Here is a 14,859-nt window from a genome sequence, read left to right as displayed (position 1 = left end):
AGTTAAAAACCTGGACTTACGGTCACATTGACCTGGTTCAAATCCAGTCCCACTGTTCCTCTAAGCCTTTGTTTCCTTATCTATAAAATGGGGATATATTTTCCTCATAGGGTTGTTGAAAGGCTTAAAGTTTGTTTTTGGTTTTTTTTTTTTAAAGATTTTATTTATTTATTTGACAGAGAAAGAGACAGCGAGAGAGGGAATACAAGCAGGGGCAGTGGGAGAGGGAGAAGGAGGCTTTCCATCGAGCAGGGAGCCCGATGCGGGGCTCGATCCCAGGACCCTGGGATCATGACCTGAGCTGAAGGCAGACGCTTAATGACTGAGCCACCCAGGTGCCACTAGTTTAAAGTTTTTATCACATCTGTGATATAGTAGACAATAAGTGCTCTTATCTCTTCGTAAAGCTAACTGCCCACAAGTGTCAAATTCTTTTTTCTTAATTGAGATATAATTGACATACATTATATTTGTTTCAGGTGTATAATATAATGATTCAGTATATGTATGTATCATGAAATGAACACTACCAACAATTCATTACCACACAGTTATAAATGGGTCAGATTCTTATATGTCATTCTGCTATAAGCAATGGAGATGAGGAGTCCTGTTCACAGAAACTTACTGTCTATACTGTTCCTTCTGTGTGACACCCCCTCCCCTCAATTTTTAACAGGAGCAATAGTAACACAGATTTGGATTTGATCATCATTGTTGACCATGGCTATCATTTTAAAATGTAGGCAACACCCAGGACACCTACTATGTGAAAGAACTCCAGAAGACATTCCTATTGAAGGCCCTAAGGGGATAGATGAAGATGATCCTGTTAATTCTGACTACAACATGAAACTGACCAAGTTTTCCTTTCAAGTTGATAGGTACAGAAACCCCCTTTTTGGATTTACTTTATTTCCATTTTTTTTTTTTTTGGGACCTTTTTACTAAAGGGATTTACAGAAGTAGACACTTTTTTTTTTTTTTAAATGCATCTTCTTCCTGATTAGTGTTTTATTTAGTGCCTTTCACTGTAACAGATGTGAGTTCTACCCTATCTTCCAGGTCGTGGAAAGCCCAGCTATCATCATTGAATGAAACAATAAAGAGCTCCAAACTGGAGGTTTCCTATTGTGCTCCATGGTTCCAGAATATTTTGCATTTGGAATCCCCTGAATCTGGTAACCACAGTACCAGTGTGCCAGGCTGGGCCTTCATTCCACAGCACATAATGCACAACCACTATAAGTTTCCACAGAAGGATCATGCCAACACCAGTGACCCAGGGAGATCATGGAAAATCATGAACATTAGTGAACAAGAGGAACATGTTGAGCTTACCTGTATGTCTGTGACAGGATTCAGTGCACTGTTTACTTGGGCAGTGGAAAGGATGGGCTGCACCATTGTCCTTTGGGATATGGAGACCCAGCGTATGCAGTGTTTCTCCCTTGACGGAAAGTGTATTCCTATAGACACTAGCGGAGACCAGCAGCTGTGCCTTGTTTTGACAGGTGAGAATGTCTTGTATCAGGTTGAATTGCTGAGAGGTGTGCTTGTTAAACCTATTTTATTTCTGCTCTGGGGATGTTAGTGCCTACTCTCTCCTCTAAGTGGTAGTCTTTCACTGGGGAAATTTGGTATTACTCTTGGTACTGTTGTCTCATATATTTTATTTTTAATTAAGGTTAATTTTGCTCTGCTAAATGCTCAGCTCAGATACTAAGAGAAAGTCTTAAGAGTAATAAAGGTTGGTTTTAATCCAGGGAATCTTCACTTGACTCGTCTGTGCAAGCAAAAGTTGCAAGCTGGCTGCTTATGGGCCATCAGTGAACCACAGATCTATTTGGTTTGGCTTGCACGATCTAAGCTTTTTAAAGACGACTTTATTTATTATAAACACATAAAGTTAGAGGATTTCCTGCTGTTATTGAAAAACTGTAAGATCTGACAACACTAGGCCAGCATTCCTGCATAGTAATTTATGGGTTGGAGCTGAATTTCAGTTCTTTTAGATGGGCCATTTTCTTGTTAGGTTTTTCTTGCACTTGTCTCACCACCTGTTTGGCCCTGTAGACATTTAAGTTTGGTATTTCGGATATATATTCATTCAGCATTCATGCTGTAACCTCCTATAAAGCTATTGGATGATATGATGGAACTATGTGTCTCTTCTTTAATACCCAAATTTGCATAATTATGTATTTCTTTGTGTCAAGAGCATGCTCTTTGCTTTATCTTAGTAAATCAGAAATGTAACATCTCTGTAAATAGTTTAAGATTCAGGCATTGATTATGCAGGATAATAGAAAGTAGAAAAGTGAGATTTAGTCCTGTTTGATAGGATGCATTGTTCTTACTAGAATGTACCTTGTGGTCTGTGTTTAAAAAATAAAACTCCTCTTTAAAAACATTAAAAAATCAAATTAACTATGGTCATAGTAGTACCTGGTATCCAATAAATATATTTGTAATTACAGCACTGGAGTATTAAGTAATTAGAAATTAATTCATGTTATAATCCTAAAACCTAAGTCCTCATAAGTTATTTAAGGTAACTTTTATTTTCCCTGCAGAAAATGGACTCTCTCTGATTTTGTTTGGATTGACTCAGGAGGAATTTTTAAATAGACTAATGATCCATGGAAGTGCCAGCATTGTGGACTCTCTTTGCCATCTCAATGGTTGGGAGAGGTGCTCAATCCCCATACATGCGCTGGAGGTAACAAAATTAAATGTCTGTATGACTTTGCTTGATTATTTTCTGTCAGATACTCTTCTTTGAAGATTTGGGAGAATTAATTTAACCTAGCAGCAAAAAGGACCATAGTCTTTACCCATCCATTTGCTTAGTTCTGGTTATTTCATTACCCGAATTGTGCTTAGTTTACCCTTTTGCAGTTTACCCTTTTGGGCCTTAAAAGATATAAAATTACAATGAACACTAAGAAAGAAGAAGTTGCAAGGAATGGAGGCAGCAGTAAGCTGGTAAGACTTACAAGTTATGGAAAGCATGAACAAGAGTGATCTTTTATTTCTACCTGTGCCCCTTACTCTTATCTCCAGCTGTAGAAGCAACATAACCTGAATTTGTATAGCATTTTATAGTCCACACTCTTAGATGCATTATCTAGTTTTGTCTTAAAATAACCACATGAGATGGGTTGGATAGTGTTTTTATTCATTTCATTTGACAGATGAAAAACCTTAGGCTCAGAATGGTTGAGTGAGTGCCCCATAGCATTACCAATAAGAGCTGAAGCTAGAATCAAAGACAGGGTACTTTTCTCTATACCACACAGCCCCTTGAAAGGTCAAAAACTGAAAGTTAATGATGTTATGTGCAAATCTGTATTTTTAATGACAACTTTATTAAAATTAATTTGGGGCACCTGGGTGGCTTAGTCGGTTAAGCTTCTACCTTCAGCTTAGGTCATGACCCCAGAGTCCTTGGATCGAGCCCTGTGCCCGGCTCTCCACTCAGTGGGGAGCCTGCTTTTCCCTCTCCCTCTGCAGCTCCCTGTGCTTGTGCTCTCGCTCTCAAATCAATAAATAAAATATTTAAAAAAAAATAGGGGCGCCTGGGTGGCTCAGTCGTTAGTTGTCTACCTTCGGCTCAGGTCATGATCCCAGGGTCCTGGGATGGAGCCCCGCATTGGGCTCCCTGCTCCACGGGTAAGCTTCTCCCTCTCCCACTCCCCCTGCTTGTGTTCCCTCTCTTGCTGTGTCTCTCTCTGTCAAATAAATCTAAAAAAAAAAAAAACTTTTTTTTAAATATTCACATACCATAAAATTCACCCACCTAAGTATACAGTCCAGTGGTTTTTAGTGTATTTAGGCTTGTACAGCTATCACCACTATCTAATTCCAGAACATTTTCATTACTCTAAAAAGAAACTCTGTACTCATTAACAGTCATTTAACATTTCTTGTGGCCTCTAAGTCCCAAATGCTAATATACTTTCTGGCTCTGGATTTGCCAATTCTGGACATTTCATATAAATGGAAGTATAAAATATGTAGCCTCTTGTGACTGGCTTCTTTCACTTAGCATGTTTTCAAGGGTCATTGATGTTGTAGCATGTATCATTACTTCATTTTTTGTATGGCTGTGTAATACTCCATTATATGGATGTACCACATTTTGTTTATCCATTCATCAGTTGATGGACATTTGGGTTGTTTCCACTTTTTGGTTATTATAAATAATCCTGTGAACAGTGGTGTACAAGTTCTGTGTCCATTGTTTTCATTTCTCTTGGGTATACACCTAGCAGTGGAATTACTGGGTCACTTAACTTCTTGAAGAACCACAGACTTGTTTTTCACAGAAGCTTCACTATTTTACATTCCCACCAGCAGTGTGTGAGGGCTCCAAGAGCACCACATCCTCACCAACACTTGTTATTGTCGACCTTTTTATTATAACCATCCTTGTAGTTGTGAAGTTGAAATGGTATCTCATTGTGGGGGTTTTGTATGTGTGTGTGTTTGTTTTTGCGTTTGGTTTGTTTGTTTTTTAGTAAGTCCTGTGCTCAGTGTGGGGCTTGAACCCACAACTCCAAGATTGAGAGTCGCATGCTCTACTGACTGAGCCAGCCAGGGAGTCCTCATTGTGGTTTTGATTTGCATTTTCTTTTCTTTTCTTTTTTTTTTTTTTAAGATTTTATTATTTATCTGACAAAGAGACACAGCGAGAGAGGGAACACAAGCAGGGGGAGTGGGAGAGGGAGAAGCAGGCTTCGTGCTGAGCAGGGAGCCCGATGCGGGGCTCCATCCCAGGACCCTGGGATCATGACCTGAGCCTAAGGCAGATGCTTAATGACTGAGCCACCCAGGTGCCCCTGATTCGCATTTCCTTAATGACTAATGATGTTGAACATGTTTTCATGTGCTTATCCATTTGTATATGTCTTTGGAGAAATATCTATTTAAATCTTTGTCCAGTTTTTAATTTTTTGTCTCTGTTGTTGAGTTGTAAGAGTTCCTTATGTATTCTAGGTACTAGACTCTGATGACTTTCAAATATTTTCTAGTATTCTTCAGGTTGTCTTTTCACTTTCTCAGTGGTGTCCTTTGAAACACAAAGGTTTTTAATTTTGTTAAAGTCAATTTACTTTTTTTTTTTTAATCTCTAGTGCTTTTGGTGTCATGTCTAGAAACCATTGGTCTAGAAACCATTGCCTAAACTGAGGTGTGGAGATTTATAAGAGTTTTATAGTTTCAGCTCTTAAATTTAGGTCCATGATACATTTTGATTAATTTTTGTATCTGGTATTAGCAAGGGATCCAGTTTCATTCTTTTGTAGACAGATACTCATTTCTTCCAGCATCATTTGTTGAAGAGCTTACTTTTATACACTACATAATATCATTGTAGAAAATTTGAGTAATTGGGGAAAAAAAATTTGTCACCTGTAAATCTGTTATCCAGAAGTAATCATGCCTATTTCTCTATGGTTTTCTTAAATATTAATGGTAATAATAAAGTGTTATTTCATTCATCTTATCAACCCTATAGGGAAATACTGTTATTAACCCCATTTTATTGATGAGGGAAAACAGACAGGTTAGGAAATCTAATTCAGGTATACATGGACAGCAGGTGGTAGTCAGTCAGGATTTGAACCCAGGCAGTGTGACTACAGACCATAGAGCCGACAGTGTGCCCTTACACAGTGCTCATGCATGTGTGTGACTTGAATGAGGATTGGATGATATATGAGAGATCACAACCAACACCACAGAAATACAAACATGTACTGTACTCACACATGATACCCCATTGTATAAATATATCTTTATCCAACTTTAGGCTTTCCCCCAGTTGTTTGCTGTTATGAACCGTGTTGCTGTAAACAGTACACATCTATAGTAGCACGTGTGCGAGAGTTTCCCTGTGGTGGTAATAGGATTGCTGGGTCATAGGACATGTGCATCTTTCACAGTACTAGATGGTACTCTAGTTCTCCAGGGTTGATTTATCAGTTTATACTCTTAACAGCAATGCATGGTAGTTTTCATTATTGATGTCTTTTCCAGCACTTGGCATATCCAGATTTTTAAAAATTTTGCCAATCTGATATTATGATGGGTTTTAATTTGCATTTTCCTGCTGGGTAAGGTTGATGTATATATGACATTTGGATTCTTTCGTAAAGTGACTGTTCATGTCTTTTTCCCATTCTCTCTTGGGGTGTTTGTGTTTTTCTTACTGGTTTGTAGTTTGTATGTTGGATGTATTCTAGATACTAATCCTTTGTTATAACTGGAATGAATATATTCTAATGTGTGGCTTGTCTTTTTACTTTCTTTGTGGGGTCTTTGATTTTAATGTAGTTCTAAATTTTAGTGTAGTTTCATTAATCAGTCTTTTCCTTTTTGCATGTAATTTGTGATTTCTCATATCCTTAAAGTCATAAAGATGTTTCTATATTTTTCCTAAGTTTTAAAAATGTGACTTTCTTACTTAAGTCCTTTTCCATTTGGAACTTATATTTATGCATGGTGTGAAGTAGCAACCTATTCCCTCCCCTCCCCCCCCCGTATTGATAACCATTTGTCTCAGAAACATTTTTTTTTTTCTAAAGTCCTTCCTTTTACTATCTGAAATCTCTGTGTGTCAGGTTTCCATATATGTATGAGTTTGTTTCTGGGCTCTATTCTGTTCCATTGGTCTTTGTCCTGGGCCAGTCTATAAATCCCTCACTTTATTATTGTTCAGGAATGTCTTTATTATTCTCTCTCCCTTAACCCTCTTCCCTCTGTTCCAATCAGCTTGTCAAGTTTCATGAAAAACTGTTAAGATTTTTATTAGAATTACATTAAATCTATATATCAAGTTGGGAGGAATCAACATCTTTAGGATATTTAATATTCCTATCCATAAACAAAGTTTCTTTTTGCATTTTTTCATGCCTTCATTAATGTTTTTCAATGAAATTACAATTTTTAATTTTTTCATTAAGAGCTTAACATCTTTTGTCAGCTTTATTTTTAGTTTGGATATGTATTTATATTTAAATATATGTGTGTTTATATTTATTATATGCTTAAATGTATACATTTATATATATTTAAAAACTGTTAGATTTTGCTATTATAAATGGTATATTTTTAAGTTACATTTTGTTTGTTACCAGTATAAAGAAATACATTTAACTTCTATACATTGATTTTTGTATCCAGCAAATTTGCTAAATTTTTTTATTAATCCTAATAATTTGTTAGATTTTCTTGAAGTTTTTATACGTTTAATGTACAGTAACATCAAAGTAATACAATTTTGTTTCTTCAAATCCTTATTCTTTTTACTTCTTTTCCTCATGTTGCTGCTGGGACCGCTAGCATAATATCACTCAGAAGTAACAGTGGGCATCCTTATTTATTCCTGATTTTAAAAAGAATACCTGTAACATCTACCTATTAAAGTATGGGTCTGTGCACATGCACTCATGTATATTAAGAAAATCTTTATGGGGCGCTTGGATGGCTCAGTTGGTTGAGCATTTGACCCTTGATTTCAGCTCAGGTCTTGATCTCAGGTTCGTGATATCAAGCCCTGCACTGGGCTCTGTGCTCAGCCAGGAGTCTGCTTAAGATTCTCTCTACTCCCTCTGCCCTCCCTCCCCCACCTCTCTAGTTCTCAAAAGAAAAGAAAGGAAAGGAAAAGAAGGAGAGGAAAGAAAAGAAAGAAAGAGTCTTTATAAGATTTTTCCTGGCTATGAATTTTTAATCATGAATGGCTATTGAAATTGTATTGAATACTTGTTCTGAACATGTTGATACAATCATATGAATCATCTTTTTTCATCTGTTATTGTAATAAACCACATTAATCAATTTTATTTTTATTGTGAAATATAACATGTATAAAAAAGTATACAGAATATACATACAGTTTAACAAATAATTACAAAGCAAAAGCTCTTATAACCACCAGCCAGGTCAAAAAAATAAAACATTATCAGCTCTCCAGGAGCTCCTGTAACCTCTGGTAGTTTGGATACTAAATATTCAGTTTTTGTTCTTTTAGAGGATATTCTGGGAAACATACATATTTACATTATCAAATCCAAAGTTCATAACTTTACCCTTCTGGTTAATATAGGCCCATTGAATGCTTTAACTTTATTTACTTTTCCCCTACTTAAATTACTGTTGTGTTTTATTTTTTTAACCACAATAGATAGCATTATGTATTTAGGTTCATTTCTTTTTACACAGGTATGATACATTTCCTTGCTGTTTGTTTCTTCTCACATTTTAGGCCTTCCCTCTGCCTAGAGTGTATCATTTAGAATCTCTTTGAGTGAGGATCTGACCGGCGCTGAACTGTTTTTATCTAACTAATAATGTCTATTTTGCTGCCGTTTTTGAAAGATATTTTTGGGAGGTATGGAATTGTAAGTAGGCAGTTGTTTCTTTCAGAACATTCATGATCACTTTCTATTGTCTTCTGAATTCCATTGTCATTGAGAAATCAGCTGTTATTTCTTTGAGGGTTTAGTGTTTTCCCCTCAGGCTACTTTTGCAAGCTTTTTGTCTTTAGTCTTCTCCAGTTTGAGGTGATTTTATGTCTCACTGATGAGTCATGGTTTTTGGTGGAAAAATATTGGCAAAATATTTTTATATATATATATTGGAAAAAAGATACCAATTATTGAAAATTTGTTGAGATTTCATTTCTAGCCTACTAATTACTCAATCTTTGCAACTGTTAACGTGTGCTTGAACATTGAATGTGTATTTTCCCCCCATGTTGTGTGAAGTCACAGTGGTACTTCAGTCAGAAGTAATTAGACTTTACATACTTCCCTCATTTTCCCTTAACCTCTATGAGTCTTTGTTACATTGTAGATAATTTCTTCAAATCTCTCTTCCAGCTCACCAGTTCTCTTTTCAGCTGTGTCTAATCTGTTATTAAACACATCCTTTGGGGTGCCTGGGTGGCTCAGATGGTTAAGCATCTGCCTTTGGCTCAGGTCATGATCCCAGGGTCCTGGGATCAAGCCCCACATCAGGCTCCCTGCTTGGCGGGGAGCCTGCTTCTCCCTCTCCCTCTACTGTTCCCTCTACTGTGCTCCCTTGCTCTCTCTGTCAAATAAATAAATAAAATCTTAGAAAGAAAAATACTACTCAGCAATTAAAAAAAAGGAATTTATAAAAAAAACACATCCTTTGAGTATCTACTTTCAATTTTTATTTTTTATTTCTGCAATTACTATTTAGTCTTTTTTTTTTTTTAAAGATTTGTATTAGAGAGAATGAGCAGTGTGTGAGGCAGAAGAAGTAAGCTGAGACTGGAGGGGATTTCTTTGATCATGTTATTTCTTTTTAAAGATTTTATTTATTTGAGAGAGAGAGTGAGAGCATGAGCAGGGGGAGGGGCAGAGGGAGAAGCAGACTCCCCGCTGAGCAGGGAGCCTGACTCTGGACTCTCTGGGGCTCCATCCCGGGACCTGGAGATCATGACCTAAGCCGAAGGCAGCTGCTTAACTACCTGAGCCACCCAGGTGCCCTGGTCATTGTTTTCAAATATGTTATTTTGAGAATTTTCAAATTTACAGAAAAATTTGCAAAATCACCATCCAGGTACCCTTCACCATTCACCAACTGTTAACATTTTGCCACATATGTCTTGACTGTGTACCTTTTATTTTTGCCAAACTTTTTAAAAGTTACTCTTTAAGTACTTTGGCATATAACTTCTAAGAACAAGAATATTTGCTGTTTAATCATAGACAATTTAGTTTTACCTCCCACCAACCAGAGGAAAGGCAGTTTTTTTATGGTCTCCCTTTGGGGCCGGTATTTCCAGTTTATCCATTTTTGGACAGTGTCACCTTGCGTGGACCCTAGGTTTATCTTCTCTTCCTCCATGTATAACTTCCACCAGTACCTCTCACCTCAACCTGCCTGGTCTGTTAACACCCAGAACTTCAAAGTGTGGTCCCCAGACTAACAGCATCACCATCACCATCACCTGGAGATTTATTACAAGTGCAGATTTTTAAGTCCTACCCCAGACTTTCTGAATCAGAAACTCTTGGTGGTAGGGCTTAGCAATTTATATTTAAACAAACTCTCCAGATAGGCACAGTGCTTTAGGGTAGGAGTGGTAAACTTTTTCTGTAAAGAGCCAGATAGTAAGTATTTTAGGGTTTGCAGGTAGGTTTCTATTGCAACTACTCAGATGTGCCATCGTAGCCATTGGCAATATGGAAATGAATGGGGGAATGGGTGTGGCTGTGTTCCCATAAAACTTTATTTGCAAAAACAGGCAAAGGCTGAATTCGGTTGATGGGCCTTAGTTTTCTAACCCCTGCTTTAGGCCATCAGAAAAGATGCAGAATCCTTCAAATAGCTGTTGGTTTTAGAGCTTACTTTTCTGAATTTGTCTTTGTCCTCCTCATTTTTATCCTGGGAGGATTTTTGTTTGTTTGTTTCCAGCCTTTAAAGGTGTGTGTGTGTGTGTGTGTGTGTGTGTGTGTGTGTGTGTGTGTGTGTGTGTCTGATTTTTAAGTGTGCTATATGGAAAGCTTCCTCAAGATGCCCAGTCAGAAATGGGAATCTGTTTTTAGCCTGCTTTTTCAGTGAACTTTATATCATACTGCTTTAACATTTTAATTCAAATGGACTCTAACCTGTGATGATGGTTCCCAAGTACCTAGCTTTGAGTAGTATTAGAATTACAGGTAGTAGAGTTGGAAGTGTTTTCTATCTAACTTCTTGTTTTTACTGAAGCAGAAATTTTTGTTCAGAAAAGTTGGAGACTTGCCCCAAATTGCATAATTATTGTCAGAATCCTCACCAGAACCAGGGTACTGCTGCAAGATAGGTAGCCTTGTGTCTCTTGCAGTCTTGGTGCATTAAGTTCTAAAGTTAAAAAAAGAAAAAATCTGTATTCCAAATTTTACCTATTGTAATTTTTTTCTGATTTTCTACTGTTTCAGGCTGGGATAGAAAATCGTCAGCTGGACACAGTAGATTTCTTTTTGAAGAGCAAAGAAAACCTTTTGAATCCATCCTCAAAATCTTCTGTACCTGATCAGCTTGATGACTTTCCATCTCATTTGTATTTAAGAAGTAAGTAGAAAAAGCTTCTACATTGGTATTTATCATTTTATCTTTTTAGTCACTTTCATATTATTGTTGTGCTTTCTGATGACTGACAGACTTGCTGAAACTCAGTCTTGACATTTTATATACTTTGTGGAATCTTGAGGGAGTTATAAGAATCTATAAATGTTCTCATTCTAAGTGGGGTGTTTATTGTTCATGTCCTGTACTGTGCTTTGTATTTTTAGTGTGGAAGGAAGAGATGACCTTTTAAATTCAAGAGAATTTTATTCTCTTTCATTGCCCACTCTTGCAACTATCTGAGATATTTAGTGATGGCTGAGTTATGGATTGAGACTTGTTATAAAAATTTTTAGCCTAGGGGCGCCTGGGTGGCTCAGTCAGTTAAGCGTCTGCCTTCAGCTCAGGTCATGATCCCAGGGTCCTGGGATCGAGTCTCACTTGGGGCTCCCTGCTCAGCAGGAAGCCTGCTTCTCCCTCTACCTGCCACTCCCCCTGCTTGTGCCCTCTCTCTCTCCGTCTCTCTCTGTCAAATACATAAAATCTTTAAAAAAATTTTTTTCAGCCTAACTCTTCCACATTTTTGCTACATTACCAACACTTCTTTTCAAGATTTGTCTTTCCTATGTAATAAACCAGAAACCTAGCTTTTATTCTTGGACCAGGAAGCCATGTGCATCCTCGCTTTAGAGGGATAGTGTAATAAAGTATGTTTTTCCTTATACATACAGTTTTATTATCTGCTTTTTTTTTTTTCACTTGATGATATATTATAGACCTCTCTTGTTAATAGATACACGGTTTATTTGTGGTAGCATAGAATTTCATTGTATGGGCTATCCCATAATTTACCTAACCATTAGACATTTGGATTCATTCCAACTTTTACTATTGTTGGTAATGTGCTATAAATTGTGTGTGTGTGTGTGTGTGTGTGTATAATTTCACATGTGTACAATTATTGGGGTAAATGTGTAGATGTTAAATTTCCAGGTCAAAGAGACACACAGTTTACATTTTTAAAAAAGATTTTATTTATTTGAGAGCGTGTTAGCTGGGGGCCCGGGAGGGGGGAAGAATCTCAAGCACACTGTGCTACGCATGGAGCCTAACTCCGGGCTTAATCTTACAACCCTGAGATCATGACCTGAGCCAAAACCAAGAGTCAGATGTTTAACGACTGAATCACCCAGGTGCCCCATGATTTACATTCTTAAATGCTTTGATAAATCGTCCTCCAGATAAGTTTTATCAACTTGTACTCTAGTTCCATGGAGAAAATGACAGCCTCCTTTTTTTCTATCAATGTAGTGTTCTCACACTGTGGATTAGAAATTTTCTTTCTTAAGAACATTCTCTTTCATTTTGGTGCAGTTTTGTGTTTTTTTCTTACATTGCTAACTTTTTTTTTTAATGCTCCAATTTTTTTTTTTCAATGTCTGCTTGAATTTTTAGAAAACTTGATTTGTGGTAAATGGGATCCATTAGCAAATGTATGGTCATTATTCACTTCTGTTCAGTCAGTGATTTCTCCTCATTCTATTCTATTCTTATCTGCACTGCTTTGGCCTAAAGGGTGGGGATGAGTCTGGAAATCAGCCAGGAAATAGCTTACCAGTTCTCTTGGGGTCAAACCCACATTTCCCACCATTCTCATGGAATTCCAGAGGTGGAGCCAATGCTGAGATAAATGGAAATCCCATTATTAGGGCTTGCAGCTGGTAAATGGAGGATTCAGGAACCTACATTTCTTGCTTTCATCTGCATGTTTAAAAGAATGGTTTTGGAATCAAGACAGGCTGAATTTCAGATTTTGACTTTGCCATTTACTTTCCAGATTAGCTTAGGCAAATTATTTTAATCCCTCTTAACCTCAGTTTCTTCATCTGTGGAAAAGGGGCTACAACATTACCTCTCAGGGGTGTTGAAAATAATAAATGAGATAGCATTTATAAGACACCAAGGCCAATACTTAAGATGAAGCATAGGTGGTCAGCAAAATGGTAGTTACTACTAATATCTGTAAATAATGACTAATAGTAAGTAGAATCACTAACGTTTGCAGGTAACAGTTCATAAGTTTTGTGACCTTTTTGAGAATAAGACGTTGGTCCTTGTTTTATGCTTAATAATATTGCAACAAGTAAGAGCAGCCCAAGATGGCCAACTTTGAGGATCAAGGGTCAGAAGAGGAGAAGGTATGCGTAACCACTAAATTCATCACTCATGCACCCCCAGGGGAATTTTATGAAGTGTTCAACGATGTCTAGCTACTACTTAATAATGACATTCTCCTCAGGGAAGGGGCAGCACATGCATTTGCCCAGTATAACATGGATCAGTTCACACCTATGAAGATCAGGTCTTAATTAGAGAATATGGTGATCTGAGTAATAGCAGATTTTTAGATCCAAGAAACAAAATTTCCTTTGAGTTTGATCACTTAGGAAAGAAGCAAGTGACCCAGAGAATGCAGAGGGATCTGAAGTCTTGGAGAGAATCCTGTGACAGTGCTTTAAGGGCCTGTGTGAAAGATCATCATTCCAATGGCTTCTGTACTGTTTATGCTAAAACTATAGATGGGCAACACACCATCACTGCATGTATTGAAGACCACCAGTTTTAGCCTAAAAACTTCTGGAATGGTTGTTGGAGATCAGAGTGGAAGTTCACCGTCACACCACCTACAGCCCGGGTGGTTGGAGTACTTGAGATTCAGGTTCATTATTATGAAGATGGCACTGTTCATTTGGTTAGTCCTGAAGATGTGCAGGATTCAGTAACTGTTTCAAGCGAAGTCCAAACTGCCAAGGAGTTTATTAAATCATAGAGCATGCAGAAAATGAATCCCAGAGAGCATTTAGTGAAAACTGTCAAATAGCGTCATACACCACATTCAAGGCAGCTTCCAGTTACTCACACCAAAATTGACTGGAACAAGATACTCAGCTACAAGATTGGCAAAGCAATGCAGAATGCTTAAAGGCTGAGTGTAGGATTCTTTGGTATGTGGAAAGAAAGGATTCAATATGTGGTCATATGATAAATAACTGATTTATAAACAAGAGTGATATTTTGATTAAAAAATTATTCAAGAGGCAGCTGGCTGGCTCAGTTGGTGAAGCATGCGACTCTTGGTCTTGGGGTTGTGAGTTCGAACCCCACGTTGGGTATAGAGATTACTTAAAAAAATTTTTTTAAGATTTTTAAAAAATTTTATTTATTTGAGAGAGAAAGCATGAGGAGGGGTAGGAACAGAGAGTGGGAGGAGCAGACTCCCTGCTGAGCAGGGAGCCCAACATGGGGCTTGATCCCAGGACCCCGAGATCATGACATGAGCAGAAGGCAGACACTTAACCAACTGAGCCACCCAGGCGTCCCCCCCCCCCAAAGTTTTTTTAAGTATATTTTGCTAGGGCTTTCAATGTTAACAGGTTTTCTAGCCTTATGGAATACTATTGAACCTATTAACATCGTCTTGATTCTTTTGTGTTCTCTGCCTTGTAATTTTCTGTTTTCACTATATCTACTAGTAATTTTTTTTTTATTATTATGCCACATTTAATGATGGTAAGAAAGATCTTTCCTGGAGTCATTTTACTGTTAAGAAAATTTTCCTAGCCATGAAGTCCTGTTACTGATATAGACAGGTAATATGCTCAGTACTTTTCTACCCCTAACCTTCAAAGCACTTATGTGGTACTCCAGTGGTTTTTACAGATCCACCAGTAGCTAAAGAGACTATGCTATAAATTAGCTGAATGGAAGACACATTCA

At 37.4% G+C, this 14,859-nt stretch overlaps 1 protein-coding gene and 1 pseudogene across 3 annotated transcripts in view; both read left to right on the top strand.

Moving 5' to 3' along the window:
- Positions 1-14,859, top strand: part of SPG11 (SPG11 vesicle trafficking associated, spatacsin) — an 82,091-nt gene that overhangs the window by 9,460 nt on the left and 57,772 nt on the right. For all 3 annotated transcript variants that reach the window (XR_003515691.1, XM_027570146.2, XM_027570147.1), the window contains exons 5-8: positions 747-884; positions 1,066-1,514; positions 2,577-2,722; positions 10,956-11,088. Coding sequence is in view for 2 of the 3 variants with exons in the window: in XM_027570146.2 (XP_027425947.1) it covers positions 747-884; positions 1,066-1,514; positions 2,577-2,722; positions 10,956-11,088 (866 nt within the window). In the remaining variant the exon portion in view is untranslated. The remainder of the gene's footprint in view (positions 1-746; positions 885-1,065; positions 1,515-2,576; positions 2,723-10,955; positions 11,089-14,859) is intronic.
- LOC113909104 lies at positions 13,242-14,065 on the top strand (annotated as a pseudogene).

Source organism: Zalophus californianus, chromosome 6, assembly GCF_009762305.2.
Source record: "Zalophus californianus isolate mZalCal1 chromosome 6, mZalCal1.pri.v2, whole genome shotgun sequence".
Lineage (NCBI taxonomy): Eukaryota > Metazoa > Chordata > Mammalia > Carnivora > Otariidae > Zalophus > Zalophus californianus.
Note: the sequence above shows the minus strand (reverse complement) of the source record. Positions and strands in the feature narration are given on the sequence as shown.